The sequence below is a fragment of the Lepidothrix coronata genome, unplaced genomic scaffold (genome assembly GCF_001604755.1).
Source record: "Lepidothrix coronata isolate B3197 unplaced genomic scaffold, Lepidothrix_coronata-1.0 Scaffold4, whole genome shotgun sequence".
Lineage (NCBI taxonomy): Eukaryota > Metazoa > Chordata > Aves > Passeriformes > Pipridae > Lepidothrix > Lepidothrix coronata.
This window is the reverse complement of record NW_016690184.1, coordinates 8,545,968-8,564,721: the sequence shown is the minus strand read 5'-3', so window position 1 is coordinate 8,564,721 and position 18,754 is coordinate 8,545,968. Positions and strand designations below refer to the sequence as shown.

General features: G+C 41.4%; 2 protein-coding genes across 3 annotated transcripts in view; one reads left to right on the top strand and one right to left on the bottom strand.

Annotated features, from left to right (window-relative positions):
* The window catches only part of ME1 (malic enzyme 1), a 169,397-nt gene extending 158,418 nt beyond the window's left edge, over window positions 1–10,979 (top strand). Inside the window, exons 12-14 of the mRNA XM_017824728.1 lie at window positions 1,904–2,077; window positions 8,237–8,335; window positions 10,622–10,979. Of these exons, the coding sequence (XP_017680217.1) occupies window positions 1,904–2,077; window positions 8,237–8,335; window positions 10,622–10,780 (432 nt within the window). The 3' untranslated portion in view covers window positions 10,781–10,979. The remainder of the gene's footprint in view (window positions 1–1,903; window positions 2,078–8,236; window positions 8,336–10,621) is intronic.
* Window positions 10,980–14,371: 3,392 nt separating this feature from the next.
* On the bottom strand, window positions 14,372–18,733 carry RWDD2A (RWD domain containing 2A). Of its 2 annotated transcripts, none has more exons than XM_017825064.1 (3): window positions 18,490–18,733; window positions 17,467–17,685; window positions 14,372–15,676 (listed from the first exon to the last, which is right to left on the bottom strand). In XM_017825064.1, the coding sequence occupies exons 2-3, from the start codon at window positions 17,662–17,664 to the stop codon at window positions 14,999–15,001; spliced, it is 876 nt and encodes a 291-aa protein (XP_017680553.1). In that variant the 5' UTR covers window positions 17,665–17,685; window positions 18,490–18,733; the 3' UTR covers window positions 14,372–14,998. The 2 variants fall into 2 exon arrangements, with proteins under 2 accessions (XP_017680553.1, XP_017680550.1); XM_017825061.1 differs by having other exon boundaries at window positions 14,373–15,676; window positions 18,486–18,733.
* Between the last annotated feature and the right edge of the window lie 21 nt (window positions 18,734–18,754).

Sequence of the window (18,754 nt, the reverse complement as noted above, 5' to 3'; positions counted from 1 at the left end):
TTTGAATGACAGTTTTGCAGTGTTTAAAAGACAAATTTAGCATGTCTACTCCCTACTGCAGAGATGCAATTACAGCACAGTGCAGGTGCCAGGGAAGCAGCCTACATGAAATATTGGTTATAGTGGATAACCACATCTGGTAAACAGAGCAAAAGACACACTGAAGTATTTGATCTGTCACCAAAACATATAATAAGCCAGCCATGATAGTAGTGCATGACACCAAACCAAACAGAATATTCTTCTGAAGAGCTGAATAGCAACAGTGGCATATTCTAAAATGCACGTTTCCAGTTCTCTAAAACAGGCATAGGTATTTCTGATATAAAGTGCCTCTGAAGTATTTAATGGTGACATTTATCACTTCAGCAGTGCTAGCATAAATAAAGGCTGGCTTTTCTTCTCCATCTAAATTCACTGCTTAAATTTGAGGGTGCTCCCTCCCCAGAGAGGCAAGAACCAGGGGCCTTTGGCCTGCAGAAACAGAGCCTGTGCAGTGTCACTCCACTCTTTAGTCCAAAATGCAGAAATTATTTCTCTCTGCCTGTGCATCAGGAATGATCTGGGGAGAACCACTAGTGCTGTGGGAGAGTCACCTCTGAGGTGCGTCTTCTGCCACCGCTCAACAGCACTTGATGGTGTTGGCATCTGCTCCCATCAGGGTGTTCCTCATCCCAGGGGAACAGTGATGTTCCATCAAGACTTGCAGCTCCCTGGCAGCCCATCTCTCACAGGTCAGATGGTGTCACAACTGTAATTGTGCAGGCTACCGAGTGACACCAGGACTAGTATTCCTCTCAGCTAATGTCAACACACTAGCAGCATGAGCCCTGTTGCTGCCTCTGGGCCACTCCACAGGCTTCTGTCCTTCCCTGCAGTTGCCTGATGTGTGCTATGCCAGCACATGGGCCACTGTTTGGGTCCTGGGAAAAGATACAGAGGTCCCACACAAGCTACAACATAAACTGAATTAGAGCCAGTTGTCTTGTCCTCGGGACAAGTGGTATGGTGTAACCTGTACCACTATGGCTAAATTCTCTTAATTCCCCAAAAAAGGCTGGCTTTTCTGTACTGCCTACATGCACCAGTCTGGTCATGGTGCCTGGGCCCTGTCAGTCACAGTCCTAGTTGTCATTACCCAAAAATCTGCTGGGAAACATTCTAATGGTTCATCAGTACTGGCCAGTGCCTGACTTGGTGCCCTCACCCTGCTCAGTATATTACAAAGAGGGGAACCACGAGGTCCAGGCAGAGGAGGTCCCACACTAACATGTGCTGTAGGTTACATTGTGGGGTGATGTTCCTGGAACAGAGCTTGCCCATTTGTTGTTCTGTTGAGCTGTGGAGTGGGCCCAAGGGCCTGAAATAGGAATTGGGAAGAACAAAGAGCTCTGCTCACAACTCCTCAGAAATTGCCCCACCCAAAAATGCAACACTTAGTTGCTTTGGTGTCATTTTCATGGATGCTTTTCTTTTTGGGAAAAAGAAATCCAGTAGCATCACCTGTTGCTACCATGACTGTATTGTCCACTTTGAGTTTTACAGCTCCAGATGCATACCTGTTTCCCATGTACCCTTCTGCTGGCATGGACTCACAAAGTGAATAATGAGTGCTGGCTTTCAGTTTCTCCCCTTCTAAATTGTATGGATAGCTCTTACCCGAATAAGGCAGCTGTTACTCTCTGACATCAGACAGTCTCAGAGAATCACCAGTGATTTCTAGGATCAGCATCTTTATGTTCTTGAGCCATATTCGGTCAAATAGCTCTAACACCCTCAGAAAAGATACTAAATAGATGCAACCCAGCTTCCACAGTGATGGATATTTAGAAGGCTGTGTGAAATATTTCAACACCAATCTCTCATCTAACATGCTTTTTTTGCCTTTCTTGTTACAATTTAGGGACGTGGCATTTTTGCCAGTGGAAGTCCTTTTGATCCTGTCACTCTTCCAAGTGGAAAAACTCTCTATCCTGGACAGGGTAACAATTCCTATGTGTTCCCAGGAGTTGCCCTTGGCGTTATTTCATGTGGGCTGAGACATATTGGTGAGGATGTATTCCTCACAACTGCTGAGGTACTGTATTCAAAATTATTTAAATTCCTTTATTTAGTGGCTTGGTATTATTGAGCAATTAAACAGAAACAGCTAAACTTTATTTTTAAAACTGGAAATATACTGCTTCCTGTGTAAGGCCTTTATATGCAAAGCATGTTGGTTTTTATAAATTCTGTTTTAATAAGTTGTTTTAAAAAAGTTAATACTTGAGGTCATCTGACATAAAGTTCACTTTCTATTGGGAAGGAAAAAAGAGAAAGACTTCAGTACTATATTATCACATGTAAATGCACATATGTACTTGCATGCACAGGCACAGAGGTTTCATTTTAGATAAAAAGGAATTATTATTATTGATGTTAGTAGCTTTGGAATGACTTATGTGTGTGTTGCTTACAAAAATTGTTTTAATTTCTTTCAATTTTTTTTTTTTTAGTAGAGCCATTGGCACAATTTTTTGTGGACTTCCCTTGTCAACAGCAGGTGGAAGTGTTCCATTGCCTTGTAGTTCCTTCTACCACTGTTCTACACAAATGTGATATTATTCTTCCCATTTTCCTTCCTATCGTTTTCTCCATTGGTTCTTCTCCTTCTTCGTTCTGACATTATCCAACATGTGATCTCTCTTCCTTTATCTCCACTCAGTGGGCAAGAGATGAACAGAGAGCAAACACTTTTGGTTCTGGGAGCCATTCACCACCTACTTCCAGTGATTGTTCCAAATCTGACATCCACTGTCTTACTTTATGATATCATAAATGCACAGGATTGTATCTTCAATATATATGGGAGAAGAATCTGGCCTTTATTATTTTAGAATCTTTTATTCAAACAAAATAAACAGGCATCAGGAGCTGAAATAAAATGCTTAACACATTTTTTTTTTTTTACAAAAAAATTCCCCAAAACAATGTTAATCTTTCTTCAGCTGTTTCTCACTTAAGAAAATTTAATCTTTCTGTGTTTTTTCAGTCCAGCATCTTTGCTCCTCATTTGCTGCAGCGTCATTGCACCCTTACCACTGCTGCCTCTGAGGCTCACTCTTCCTTCTCTTTCTGCATTGTCCTAGAGTTCCTGTCTCCTCCGTTGCCTCTGTTGGTTCTGCTCTTGGCTGGTAGCAAGATCAATTTAATGAGCCTCATAGGACTCAGCTTCCTTCTATCCAGAGTGATGGGGGTTAGCTCCTGGCTACTCAGCTCCCAGGAACATGTTCCTAAGCTCATCCTGCTCAGAAACGGCCTAGGTTCAGGGATTAAAAAGCCCTGGGTAGTGCATGTTGGTCTGACCATGTCCATGCAAAGTAATTAAAAGTCTGATGCTTGGGGTTTTTTAAAAGGTATGTAAATAAAGAAGAAGGCTACCCTCAATTTACCACATTAACTCTAACTGACCTAGATTCACTTCAGTGGGAATTGCTACCCAGTCCAGCTCATACCAGTTACAATCCAGAGAACTTTATCAATGTGCAGTGTCCTAGTCTTCAAAGAAGCTGTGTAAGCACACTTGGGAATACATGGATAGTGTAGGTACCACGCAGAGGAAGGCTCAAAGGAATGAAATTAGAACATTAAAATTGCAGAACAATAAAAAAAAAAGAAAAAAAAGCTGCACCAATTAGCAGATGTGTGAATGCCTGACTCAACTCCTGCAGCTTCTCTAAGGGATACTGCATTCCAGATTCTTGTTCCTTCTGTCTTCTTCATGGATTAAAGGGAAGAAAATGGCTCTTGGCTGTCACTCAAGGGAAACTGATAGGCAACGTGATCCTATGACAGGCAGTGTGTCATATGAAGCTTTCTTAAAGGGTGGCACTCACACGTTTGCCTTGCTGGATTTTGACAGGTTTTTTAAGGTGCATACTATAGGCATCTTTAAAAAAGTTTGCCAGAAGCTTGCCCTCTGTAAGAAAGATGTTCACAATTTCCATCTTTAAAATTAGCAAAAGGCCCAGACTGTCTCCACTGGCTTTAACCATCTTAGGAGGGCAATGATCCATCTCCTAAGTCTTTGGATAATTATATCTTCCCTTTAAATCCTCCCCTGTAATTGCAGTTGGATACAGTGATCCTCACTTTCCAGTCTAAACTGCTGTGTTACACAGTTGTCCTACTTCACTGTAGAAGTTGCTTCAATTTGTTTTGTGTGAAATGGTTCCTATACATAGAGTTCTGATGGATGAAAGGTGGCACATATGTGGATTGAACTGTGTTCCTAATGACAGTCTACTAAGTCAGAAAAAAGTCTTTCCTGAACAAAGAAATTTAACAGGGAAGTAAAATAATGTCAGAAATGGTGAGGAAGCTTTTAAATTCTCCCTTGAGGTAGAGGTTCTCTCCTGACTCTTCTTTTTTGCTAAAGGTTTTGCTACACAATTGCCTTCCTCTAATAAAATCCGTGGAAAACTTTGAAATGTAAAAATGTATTTTTTGTCTCTCATAGAAAGTCTCTGTTGGTGGCGAGATCCCCGGATAGCCTCTCGCCTTACGGCTCGGAGCTCAGGGCGTTCACATGTGGTCTTCTTATGGATGTGAGGAGCAGTGGGTGAGCTACAGCCAGTCACTGGGCATGGCGACAGCTCATGGATGTCAGAGGAGGCTTTGCCAGAAGACATGGCAGGGGTGTGAAGACTGGGAGGGCTGCGTAGGCCCTTAGCTGAAATTATAGTGCAAACCAAAAGTGCTTTTTTTGTTTTGTTTTCCTGGCTTTTTTCAATGGAAGGATAAAATCAGAATAGTTTCATGTGGGTTTTAGAATAGTGCTTAGTAGTCTTCATTTGAAATGAAAGCATCCAAGATGCTGCAAAATTTAAAGCACCAAAACCACGCCTTTTTTAGGGCAGAGGGACCTTCTTAGATTGTAGCAGTAGCTTATTTGAGAAAAAGAAATTATAAAAAGTAGCAGCCCAGGCTGCATACCTGCACCTCCTGTCTTCTTGCTTTGCCACCTCTCCAACTAAATATGATTGAAGTCACAAATAGCTTATTGTAACTACAACAGATTTTACTTCCCTGTTCTTTTCTTCCTGCCAAGTAAAATAGAACGTAACTTTGATTTTGGATGATAAATCAAAGGTACTGTAAACTGTAATACCTTTTAATTGCAGGCAATTGCTCTGTGATGACAGGGGATGTTACCTATTCTTCTAAGTCCTACCAAACATAACAAAAGGGACAGAGAATTACGTACTAATGAAATATTCTTGGCATGTGTATCCTATGGTTCAGTTCTCCAGAAATAATCCCGTTTCATTATAGAGAATATGTCCTCCAAAAACCAAGATGCCCCAACTTGCTTTATGCCATTTGTCTTGTCTTGGTTGTTTTTCATTTAGGTTCTGCAAAAAGGCTTAGCTAATTTTTCTACAAAAACCTTGAATTAGTTAAAATTTAAAACAAAAACATCCATATTGGGTTAGACCTAAGATCCAAACAGCTCAGTATCTTGTATCTTCCTGTGAAAGTAATCATAGCAGAAGCTAAGGAAAGGAGGATAAATAGGGAAGAAATAGAGCGATCCTTCTGCTGAAATGGCTCCTCAGTATCTGGCAGCCTGTACTGTATGGCCTTCCTGTGCTGGATGTTTTATCTCTGTATGGATTTCTCCTTCATAAATAACCCTAGTGGCTTTTTAAACATGTTTATACATTCAAATGTCTTTTGACAATTAGTGTCACGATTATGAGTTCTGCACAATTTTCTGCTGTCTGATGATTTGGTTTCCCTATAGAACCATAAAAAATGCTCACCTTCAGTTGTCTTTTGCATTTTTTTTCAGTCTTCTCTTTTTTTTCTCCCAAGTTTATTTTATTATTTTTTGTCTCCTTGTACAAAATATAACCTTTTGATCATCCTTGTTATTCTTTATACCAGTCTGGATTCTATTCCATTCTTGTTTGAAGTATGTGGAGCAAAACCACACACTGCTCAAAGCAGTGTTACACTGCGAAGTTATATATTAGTTCAGTTACATTTCCTGTCACCTCTTACTTTCTCAATAATTCCAAATGTTGATTCATCATTTTTCCCCTGCCACTGATCTGGTGTTCTGAAGGAGTGTTTTTTAAAGACCACATGAAGGTGTCATTCTCTTTGAAAAATGCTTGTTTCTGTGGTTTTACGTAGTTTTTAATGATGTTACAGGATTATGTCAGAAGGAACAGCGTGGCATCTAGACAGCTGAACTTGCTCCCTCTCCCACTTCAAGCACTGCCTAAATATTGTTACTTTCTATCAATTCCATCACAAAACAGAAGTACTCCTCTCCTGAACCATTTTTTTTTCAGTGATGCATTACACTAACAGCAGCTTGCTGTTGATTTCTTCAGATTTCATCTTTCCTACAGAGCCCTGATAAACTGTTAAAATCAGAGATTTCATGTTGCAAGCTCCTCTTTACTCATTCAGATGCACATCAAAAGGCTGTGTATCATTATGAAATAACCCAGTTACTATTATGGGAGCAGTAACTAGATTTCACGTTCTCTTAGCTCCCCCTAGAGGGTTTTCCTGTGCTAAATTCCTCAATATCAGATTTAAATGTAAGCAAGTAATTTTCCCGTACTTGTTATACTCAAGAGTATAATCTCTTGTTACTCTTCTGGGTTGCATTTTCACTCCAAATGGAAAAACTTACAACACCTACCAACATGCAGTTAGATCACACAAGAGGACATTGGTTCTCTTTGAACCTGGAGTTACTTTAGTTCAAACTACTTACATACTTCTGCCAGAAGGGATGCATTGATGATATCCAGGCATCTGTTCTGAGGCTATTCTAGTTGTTTGTGTGTAATGTGTATTTCCCATATGCAACAAGAACTGTTGGAAGCAGTTTGCTCTGTTTCAAGTATCTTCATAGTAAATTCCCTCAAAAGTGCACTTCTTGCTTTCTCTTTGTTATCAGTTGCATTCCTCAGTGTTTCTAGATTTTCCTAGTGTTTTCAGAACGTCTTGTTGGGTCATACACGTTGTCATCAGATGCTATCCAGGCCAGAGTTTTTCTTATATCCACATCTGGATCACCGCAAAAGGCTATTTTCTATTTCAATTTTCTGTTCCCCAAATGACAAGCAAATTTTTTCCTGATGATACCAGAAATATCATTAGTCCCAAAGGCAGCCCCACGACCCTTTGCTTCTTGAAAGGTCTCTGTTGCAGGAATAGAGGAAGTTCATGAAGTAAGCCCATAAGCAGACAGTGCAAGCAGTGTCTCCTCACTCTGCAGAGAATGTCCTCACACTCTGTGGTAACAGAAGGTTTTTCATGTGGCCAATGAGTAAACAGTAAAAACCAACTTCTCCAGCTTGCTGTGCTTTCCTGATCTGTTCATTGCTGGTGATGGCAACAAAACATTTCCAGTATTGCTAGGAAGACGAAGCAGGAATATTCAAGCCATAAAGGAGATGCCGCTCTCAGACATGCATCAAAATCCCTGCGCTGTTCCTCCCCTGGTCAGTCCGGTGAAAAATCAAGCAAAGAGCAAAATAATTTCTTTAGTTACTTGATATGGTTGAGACAACAGACCCCCTTCAGCCTTCAAGTGGAGTGGACAGACTGTTCTAACAGCATCTTTTTCTGTCCCAGAGTTTAGCATTAGACCTTCTATTTCAAAATCCAACTACAGTGACCGTCAAGCCTTTAAAAGGCTCTGGATAATCTTATTTTGCTTTGTTCTGTGGTTGACCATACTTACTTTTATGATCTCATACAGGCTAAATCTGTGAGCTGGATGCACAGCAAACCTACTCAGTCACCAGTAATTTCATTCAGAGCATTTTACACTTAAGAGTTTCAGCTGTTCTCTGTACAGGTTGACTTGACAACTGTCAGAATAATAGGTGCTTTGAATTCTACAAGTCTTTGATCCAATTACAATTGTTAGCTGGAATGTTTATCTCACTATGAACTATTTAGTAGTTTATGTGTGTCATGGACTTACTCAAAACTTGAATAAGTCTTATTGTCTGAGTGAGAAAAGAGTGTAACTCCCTAAATTTCTAGTTCTTGTGTAGCTACTCCTAATGACAAGGCTGGTTCTAAAAAACGCTGCCTAGGTCGATTAAGGAATATCTCTGTGATTTGCCAAAGCGGAAACATTTTTTTGCTTAAGACTAGATCACTGTCTAATAAGTGCAGCTTCATCTGCATGTCAAGTTAAACATGTCTACTTCATTTCTAGGTTATAGCTCAGCAAGTTTCAGAGGAGAATTTACAGGAAGGTCGTCTCTACCCTCCATTAGTCACTATTCAGGATGTGTCACTGAAAATTGCTGTGAGGGTAAGTCATTTCAGTCTTTCATGGCTTCTCTTCTTCCCACACTCTCTACGTAACTGAACATTTGACTTGATCAACTAACACACCTTCACACAAGTTGAAGTTGGTTTACATCAATCAATATTGGACACGTACCAGTTTCAAAATTAAATTTAAATTCATAAATGTAAATAAATGTAAATAAATAAAATGTAAATAAATAAAATAAAATTTTATATATTTAAATATATAAAAATAAATCCCAAATGCAAGAAGGAGAGCTATGGAACTATAGCAAATATTTCTTTGTAGAGCCCAGACTTTGCTGTCCACCAGTCAGGAGCAGATTCCCAGCCCCAGTCATGCCAGCTGCACATCTGAAGGCTTTTGGCCCTTCATGGTTATCAGTTGCCTGTCAAGAGAGTAAATGTCCACCTGTGTCCAGGCACTGTTCCCTCTTGTTCCCATGGTCACTCTGGCCTATCAAAAATAATTAACTACAGGGGATGCTTTTTCTTTATGGCTTGGGTTTGGGTCAGCAAATAATTAATTGGTTGTTTTTTTACCAGCAAATAAACAGCTGATGAGGATGGATTTTCAGAAACTGACCTAAACCCACAGTTTTCCCAGAAATTTGGCTGTCCTGGAGAGAAGAAGAAGCTTTCAAATACTGCATTTATCCAAGTTCCTCCCTCATTCTGTTTTTAGGGCGTGGTTTCAATATTTTAGGAGGTTATTTTGCTGGTCTTCTGTGCTTTTTTTTTCTCTAATTATTGTTTTTCTCTTGGTCACCTTAATGTGAATAATTCCACTTACTCTATATTCTTTTGAAAGAATAACAAGAAGCCCTCATGCATGAAACAGTTTCCCTAGATTGACTCATTTTGTATATTTAAGAAAAAAAATTCCTATTCACAATTTACTTCATCTTAGGCAAGTAAAAACTCTGTTCTGTAGAAGCCAAAACGTTACGTGGATTCCTCAGGCAAAATCAAATTGACTGTGTGTTTGGCAGAAACAGAGTGAGAGAAATTCCTCTTCTACTTGTGCATGTTATATAAAAAAAACAAAAAAAAGGAAAATGCTACCCAATGATTCTCTCTGCCTTTTCTCTGTTGAAACTTTATTCCTGCAAATACTTGCTCTGGCTCATACAGCCCAAGAGGTTTAGCAGTGGCCTCTGCCTTTTCCAGGAGAGTAGCAATATAAAAATATTTTGGAATACCAAATGTTGGATATAAATTCAGACCTTATTCAACCATGGCAATTGTGTGCAGAGACCTGAAGATAAGCCTTAACATAAACACCCAAAGTGCTTCTGAGTCAAATCGAGTTGAGGTTCAGATTAATCCTAGAAAAGATATCTAAATACGGTGAGTTTGGGTATCAGCTTCTCACCAAACTAAAACATTTAAAGGGAGCTAAGGAGAGCAGGAAGAAGACAATCTCCCTTTTATTCAAAGAAGGAGTATTAGTTTGTTTCCTAAGTATAGTTTCAAGCAGATCTTTCCAAAAAGTGTTGCTGCATAAAACCAGTGTGACTGAATTCTTTTGTTTCGTAGATGAATGTCCAGTCTAAAGATATATGTTTCTCAAGTAGGTGTTCTTTAGAAGAGAAAGGCTACTTTGATACGTTGAGTGGGCTTCAACCACTTCTAAACTTAATTCTTACTGCAGCTATACTTGTGATGCATAATTGATACTTAGGTATGGTCAGGGTGAAAAAAGAGCAAGCAAATAGTTGTATTTGCCCCAACTATCCCTAGAATTAAATCTCTGCACTATGTAGGACTAATTTTTTCTTATGTGCTTACCTTTTCTGAAGTATATTATCAAACGATGGCAAATAATAGTTTCTAGACTTCTCTAGTATGCAGGGAGTGTGGAAGCTTTGAACACATCCCACTTACCTTACAGTGCTTTGGAGAAGATGGTTAACCAGGGGAGTGTGAGGATAGAAAAGCAAAAATTGTATCTCAGTGCTTGATGCTTGTGGGATATTTTATCCACCACTGCCCATTAAAAGCTAAGATATTACTGGGCAAGGAGGAGCACTGTATTTGTAACAGCAAAGACTTTTTGAAATCCTGTTCAAAAGTAGCGTGAGTCAGACCCAGTTAAATACAAACATCATCCTGTTTCTAGACTTATTCACTGTATACGAGCCTGGATCCAGTGTGAGTACAGGTGACTGTCAACACCAGAGGAGACGAAGTCTCATGTTGATTTTGAACTAATTCCTACTTTTAAATCCTGCTAAGTATACTCAAATAGTCTGTCAGCACTAATTCGGATTGTGCATCTTTCTAGATCGCAGAAGAAGCCTACAGAAATAACACCGCCTCCACCTATCCTCAGCCCAAGGACCTAGAAGCCTTCATCCGCTCTCAGATTTACAACACTGATTACAACAGCTTTGTGGCTGACACCTATACCTGGCCTGAAGAAGCCATGAAAGTGAAACTGTAAATATTTAATGAAGAATGAACAAACCAGCAGCAGTTAAAAAGCATTAAAATATAAAGATCATCTCTGCCTAGGAAGCCCAAGAATAGCTAATTTTTTAAGATTCAGAAAACTTTTTCTAAATCATAGTATTTCATTAGCAACTCAAATCAAGAAATCGTGAATCATACAGCAGAAAATAAAAATTAATCTGAGAAGTATATTTGCATTGTTTGGTTATTTTCATTGTTATTTTATTTGAGATATCCTCCACTACAGTCTGATAGATCTTTTTGAAATAAGTGGTTGTATTTGAATTGAGAGTTTTGTCACAAACGTCAAGCAGACAAATAGTACTTTGGACAAACAAAAACTGCATATGATGACTATTTAATCCACTGCAGATCACAGTAATTTGTCAACCTATTATTTAAAACCCCCAAACTTTAAACAACTGTAAGGTTAGAATATTTTCTTCCAAAGAAAAAACTTATTGGTCACTCCTGTGTAGAGTAATGAAAATTTTCTAACAAGAACTGAACCTGCAGAACCTTTTGTCCACATCTAATTAGAATATTTTAACATCACTAACAATAGCATTTAACATTACTAACATTTAACATTAGCTAAGCTAATCTCCTGTAAACAATCAAGGATTTCATTCCTCCGCCAAGATGACTGCTGTTCTGATACACTGCAAATGTTTGACCTGAAGTTCATGGAAGTGCTTGAACTCCATGTTCTTGACAAAAAAGGACTATCAAAATGCTAGGAATAGGCGTCAAAGAATTATTAGTTGTTAAACAACTACCACTCCAGGAAAAATGTAATAATTTTCTGGATGGTTCTGGAAACAAAGTGTACTTAAACTTTTTTTCTGCTATCTATTTCTTTCTAATCTCTACTATAGAGATTATCTCTAGAAACCAAAAATTAACTTTGTCTGTCCAGCCCCTCAGCTTTGCCACAGCTGCAGACTGCAGGTCCCTGCGGTGGTTTGGAGCTGACTCCCTGCCAAGTCTCCAAACCCCACCGCAAAAGCTTCCCCCCCACCCCCAAACCAAGGGAAAAGAGGGGACCAAAAAGAACCAAGAGAACTGAAATAAGAGAGCTAAAGCAATATATAAATATATTTACACTTATATTACATTTATATACAATTACAAAGACTATATACACATAAGAAAGAAACCCCCAACACCCCCAAAGGGAAAGGGAAAAGAGACAAAACAAAAATAAAAAAAAAACCAACCAAAAACAGGTATACACAGTCAATAAAGAACTAGCCAAAGAAAATCTTAATACTTTCCTTGAGGTAGCACAATCACGCCCAATGTCGCCACCCATGCTACCAGACCCCGGATCGTAGGCCCAAACAAGGCCTCAGCTCCCCCACATGAGCAAGACCGGCTGCGGGAGTCTGTTGTCTCCAAACCTTACCAGAAGAGAAGAGAGGAAGAGACTTCTCTCCCATCTTATTTATATGTTTGATTACGTAAAGGAATAGGATGGAATACTTCCCTCCTTCCTTCCTGGTTGCCAGGAAGGAAGGCCTAGAGTCAAAACCATTACATTCTCGAATTCACAAAGAGGGGAGGCACTTTCTCCCTCAATGGGTAATTTTTTGTCTCACTGTGCTTTTGGCCAAAGTTATGATCATACAAACATTACCCTTATAGCAGTGAAGGAATGCACAGTAGTCATCATTCTGAGCAACCAGAAATACTGCCATCCTCTGCATTTCAATATATTGCTGTTGTGAGAAGAGCATTAAAACACTTCCTTGTGTTTTATTTGAAATAAAATATCTGTTATTTTTGTAGTCCTCAACTGAGTGTACTGAAACACAGTCTATAAACAGCTGATGTTGAGTGGCCTGGGTTTTAGATTTGATCAGCCAGACCTCTGCAGCTCAGCACTAAGTCTGTTGTTATTGCTTGGTACCGATTTTCACATTATGGCACTCAAGCACAAAGTGGAAGGCAGTAGGTTGATGGTCCTTTAAGGCACAGCTGCTGGGGACTCTTCAGGAGCATTCTTCAATTACATATTATATTGATGATCTATGAATATGATCATCCATTATAAACTGGAAAACTCACTACCTAAATATGCATTCAGCATGCTACCCCGTAGGAAAACGCTGTCTGATGAATCAGTACTATCATGTCCTCTTACAAGCTGCTGGAAAATTGTCTCTCAATACTAATTTGACATAGAAAGGATTCTTAAACTTATATGTATTTTTATGTAATATATAATATATACAGAGTTTTTTTCCTGTTTTCTATATTTTACATGGGTTTCCTGATGTAATGTAGAGGAAAAACAGAGGAAACACTAAACTTTATTTCATCTTACACATTTTCCTTTCCAAGGTGCTTGCCTAACAGTGTAAATATAAAATGCCCTGAGTTGAGGAGATGAAAAATTATTATCAACATAACCAGACAGGCACTTCCCTGCATGACATCCTGGTCTCTAAATTGAAGAGATGTGGATTTAATGGATGGACCACTCAGTAGATAGGAATTGGCTGGATGGTCACTAAGAGGTGTAGTCAGGGGTTTGATGTCCAGGTGGTGACCAGTGATGAGTGGCATTCCTCAGGGACTGGTATTGGGACTGGCACTGTTTTAACATCTTTGTCAGTGACATGGACAGTGGGATTGAGTGCCCCCTCAGCAAGTCTGACGATGACACCGAGCTGTGTGTTGCAGTCAACACAGTGGAGGGAATAAAGGATGTCATCCAGAGAGATCCTGACAGACTTGAGAGGTGGGTCTCTGCAAACCTCATGAAGTTCAAGCAAGGCCAAGCGCAAGGTCCTGCACCTGGGTCAGTGCAATCTCAAGCACAAATACAGGTTGGGTGGAGAATGGATTGAGAGCGGCCCTGGGGAGAAGGACATGGGGGTGTTGGTCAACAAGAAGCTTGACATGACTCAACAATGTGCACTTTCATCTCAGAAAGCCAACTACATCCTGGGCTGCATCAAATGCAGCATGACCAGCAGGTTGAAGGAGGTGATTCTCCCCCTCTACTCCACTTTTTTGAGACCCCAAAGAGCACTTCACCCAGCTCTGGGGCCCCCAACATAAGAAGGGCATGGACCTGTTGGGGAGAATCAGCAGGAGTGCCACAAAAAATGATCAAAAGGCTGGAGCACCTGTCCTACGAAAACTGGCTGAGAGAATTGGGGTTGTTCAGCCTGGAGAAGAGGCAGCTTCGGGGAGGCCTTATAGCAGCCTTCCAGTACCTAAAGGGGGCCTACAAGAAGGCTGGAAAGGGATTTTTTGCAAAAGTATGTAGTGACTGGAGAGGGGGATGGTTTTAAACTGTAAGAGAGTAGGTTTAGATTAGATATGGGGAATAAATTCTTTACTGTGAGGGTGGTAAGGCACTGGAACAGGTTGTCCAAAGAAGTTGTGGGTGCCCCATTCCTGGAAGTGTTCAAGGCCAGGTTGGATGGGGCTCTGAGCAGTCTGGTCTAGTGGAAGGTGTCCCTGCCCATGGCAGAGGTTGGAACTAGACGATTTTTAAGGTTCCTTCCAACCCAAAGCACTCTTATTATTCTATGAGAGGAAGTGAAATGCAAAAATAGTAGTTTTGGCAACATAACTGTACAGGTACTACCCAACCCATGCAAGGGATGGGGTGATGTGGGCTTCTTTCTCCTCCCTCTGCCCCTTATTTAAAAGCAAAACTTCATCTTGTGGTTGGACACAAGCCTTTGCATTTAATGGATTGTTTGAATGAAGTGAGAAGTGGATGCTTTGCGAAGCAGTGGGACACTGGACGCACAAACTCATTAATGTAGCAGTGAGTCTTTCTTGAGCTAGGTGTGCTTTCGCATTGGGAGCCACATTCATCTGTGACTTCAGCCACTTTGGTATCCCACAGCAGAAAGCAGAAGTTAACTACAGGCCTGCACCACACCCTAGAACACACAACACAGTACAGATGAGGAGACAGGAGTGTGTAATTCAGGATACTATAGCGTGGGGTGTTTATCACCTTGCAGGCACTTTGAGGCATGGCTCATAGTCACAAATGCCAATTCTAGGGTCTTAGAAAATCAGTGAAGACTTCTCAAAAATATGTGGCAATTCAGAACAGAAGCTAAGATTAATATCCGAGAAGAATGGTTCAAGTATTTAAAGTTTCCCTTTTCACAGTAGCTGTAAGGTACAGTATTTCAGTGGTTGCTCTCCAAAATTAGAACCCCTTACACAGTTTCTCTTATTTGTCTGAAAGTTTGCCTTCAACACCAAATAAAATCTGAAAAATGTGTCCACTTTGATGCTGTTTCAGGAAATCTAGGAACTGGCCAAGATCCATGTGATAGTCATTCCTCAGGCCGTAATCACCATGTGCCTGAAACTGCAGGTCTTCAAAACCATGAAAGAGACGAATATCATCAATGTTTCCCTCTGTTTCTATGTTGTCCACATGCTTGCATGAAATATGCTTCCAGTTGGGATATCTAATAACACGCCAGAACTCTTCACAGTTTTCTCGGAGCCCCTCCACACAGATGACACCAGGTTTCCCAGTTAGGCAGAAGCCAGTCAGATTTAACTTCTTTGCAGAGTCAAAAATCTTTTTTCTCAATTCCTGCCTGTATATATGGTGGCTGTAGATCCACGTGCGATGCAAAAATTCTTTAACTCTGACTTCTTTTGAAGCACGTTCAGAAGAGATTTTACTGTTTTCCAAGTAAGGCAGGCTGTTGTCCTTCACCCACTGCACAGTTTCACATATACACAGATCACCTGAACTCAGAGAGCTGATGTGAGAAGTGAGACGGGTGTTGAGCTGCAACTGTTGCTGTCTGTGCAGTGCATCTGATCTGGCAAAAAGCTGAGGAGCTACCTGAGGATACATATGAGGAAGGTGTACGTGCAATTCCACCTTTACCTTAAAAACAGAACACACACACAGAGAAAATTAATTCTGTAGCTAATGAAGGCATGCTAGATTCTTCTTCCCTGTCAAAGGCAAATTAGGAGGAAATGTAATTAAGATTGCAGTATCCCAATGACTGCAATTACTTTCACCTTCCTTTTGTCCCAATAGCCCATTCTTTTGTCTGCTCCTTTTCTTTTATTGCATCATGCTGTCACTTTCCCAAAATTTCTCGTGTTATCCAGGCTGCTCTTCTGCTGGCCACAGAACTAATGCTATGGCTTGGGAGAAGGTACCCAGTTACCCTCTAGGGATATTTCTTGTGTGTTCTCAGTATGTGCTCAGTGTTGCTACAGTGATGAACTATGAATCTGTTAGGGGGGGTTGAGAATCTTATCCCTTACCAAACACACATTTGATCAATGAACTCAGGCCAGTTGCTGGATCTACCCCAGGAAAACAAGGCCAAGAGTTGCACGAAACAGCATTTATGATTGTACATACCGTATACAGAGACACGTGGCAGTGGGGTTGGTGGAACTAGATGATCTTTAAGGTTGCTCCCAACCCAAACCATTCTAAGATTCTATGCATTATTATATTTTAAGCAAGTATTCACAATAAAGGGGAAGTATTCTCAGGATTGTAGGGGATAAAAAGATTTATGTGCATTTTAGGTCAGGGAAATATCTAGATTATCTTGTCTGATCTCCTATGAACTCTGGGCTGTTGAATTTCTCTTGATTATTCCTACAGTGCCTTCAAACGGAGCACCACAGTTCTTTGGAAACTGAACCCTGTCTCTGGTCCAAGAGCACGAGAGGATTTATGTGTCCTCAGTGCTTGAGGCTCCTGTAGACCTTTAGGGGATTCTCACTAGAGTGTACAATCACATGATTAGTCCTGCAGAGAAAAGTGAAATGTGAAATGACTAATTATCTTTCCAAGTTCCTTGACAATCTGCCATAGGTACGAGCTTAGGTATCTTTCTAAAATGCACCCTTTCACCAGCCTTCAGAGAGAAGTTCTATGAACCGTGTAGGGAGGGCTTGTACTGGAGTAGTGGGGTTTTTTCTAAGTTTCCAAATAATCACGAGGCCACCTCATTACCCAGTAAATTCTTCTAATGTTTAATTATCCTGGTCCTGAGAAAAATGGCTTCTAGGCTGAGTTTGTTCTCAATTTCTAGTCATTGCATTATTATACACTCAGACCTATGTTCTCTGTGCAAGTATTTACATTACTTACTTGTCATATTGTAGCCCTTTCTTCAATCAGATAAACTATCACCACTCCTTATACTGTAAGTTTGGTTTCCCTGCTCATAGGCTGGTTTTGTTTTAGTGTTTGTGTGACTCCTCTTAATTTTATTCTGCTGTGTGGGGCTATTTTTACATTACTGTATTTCAAATGCAGACCAATGAATGTCAGTACATGTGCAAAGGGTGGAAGAGAGAAATAATAGAGTGATTTTGCTAGAATAATGTAAAATCCAACATACGTATTCCCATGCAGGGAACATTGCCTTTGAAATGCACAGCTATTTGTAAACCAGTAAACTCTGATTTCACAGCCTCTTGTGAATGCTGTGTGTGCCATAGATATTGGTGCCTATTTCTATGTGCCATTCTATTAGCCTTTATTGACCAGAGAAAGTTAATACTCAAATAAATAACAGCCAAGACTTTTCTGTTACTCTTGGCTTTTGGGTTTTCCCCCCCTTTTTTCAGAGTAGAGTTTTCAAGTGTATGTAGGAGTAAAGAAAACAACACACATGAACACGTCTACTTGGCAGTTCTTACCTTCGCCTCCCCTACATCAAGAGCGATGCAATATTCGAGCTGCGGGGGCAGAGCTCCACCAGAGTTTTTAAGGTAGCGCTGGACGCTGGGCACGGCATCTTTATCCAGATTGATTTCACCTCTTTTGGGAAACATCGAAAGGAGCATTTCCACTTCCAGCAGCTGGAGCTCCAGGCATTCTTTTACCGTGACAGCCATCACGCTGTCCTCCACGCCCGCCTGGAACGAGAGGCCTGGAGTCAAATCCCGGTTCTTAGGACACGGTGAGGTTTAGCACCATGTCACAACGCAACAAGGAAGCCCCACGATTCTTTAAGGGCAGAATTTGATTAAACGCGGCTGGGCACACAGCGCTCAGCAGCCAGTCCCCTCGCAGGAGTGCCCCACACACGCCGGGCAGGGCTGGCACCTCGGTGCTCCACAGAGCCAGGCGGAACCGTGCCGGGCTCAGGGACGGGAAAGAGCACAGGCTGGAGACCCGCGTCAATGAGCGCGGGCAGGAACGGCCGCGTCTGCGTGTCGTGGTTCAACTCCAGCCAGCAGCCGAGGTCCGGGATCCCTCCACCCGCGGGATCAGGGGAGAATCGGAAGGGCAAAAGCCAGAAAACCCGTGGGTTTGAGATAAAAGCAGTTTAATATGAAAAACAAATGCCGCGCACATAAGCAAAGCAGAACAAGCATTAATTCACTGGGCAGGGAGGTGTTCAGAGCAGGGAGATGTGTAACGGTGGCTTGGGAAGACAAACGGCACCACTCCAAACCCCTTCCTCCTTCTTCCCCACACTTTATATACTGAGCTTGATGTCACACGGTCTGGAATAACCCTTTGGTCAGTTGGAGTCACCCTTCCCGGCTGTGTCTCCTCCCAACCTCCCACGTACCCGCATCCGCCTCGCCAGCGTGGCAGTACGGAAAGCAGAAAAGGCCTGAGCTCTGTGTAAGCCCTGCTCAGCAATAACAAAAACATTTCTACATTATCAACCCTGTGTTCAGAACAAATCCAAAACACAGCCCCGTACCAGCCACTGCGAAGAAAAATAACTCCGCCCCAGACAAAACCAGCACACTGGGGCGGCAGTTTGGAGTCCGAGCGTGACGTCAGTGAAGCTGTGCAAGACTGGATATCCCCGAGAGCCCGACCCGTCCCAGACACAGCCGGATTTTCCCGCAGGAGCGGGGCAGGGGCGCAGAGCGCTCGGCCCGGCCGCGGCTCTGAGAGGGGTGGGCGTGGCCCGGGCGCCACGTCGCAGACTAAGCCCCGCCCATCGCGAGGCCATTGGTCGGTTGC

Excerpts from the sequence above, each read along its gene's own strand:
- RWDD2A (XM_017825064.1), bottom strand. The coding sequence starts at position 17,664 with ATGGCTGTCACGGTAAAAGAATGCCTGGAGCTCCAGCTGCTGGAAGTG. Across the intron at positions 15,677-17,466 it reads TTGATGTAGGGGAGGCGAAG|GTAAAGGTGGAATTGCACGT; the intron begins GTAAGAACTGCC and ends TCTGTTTTTAAG.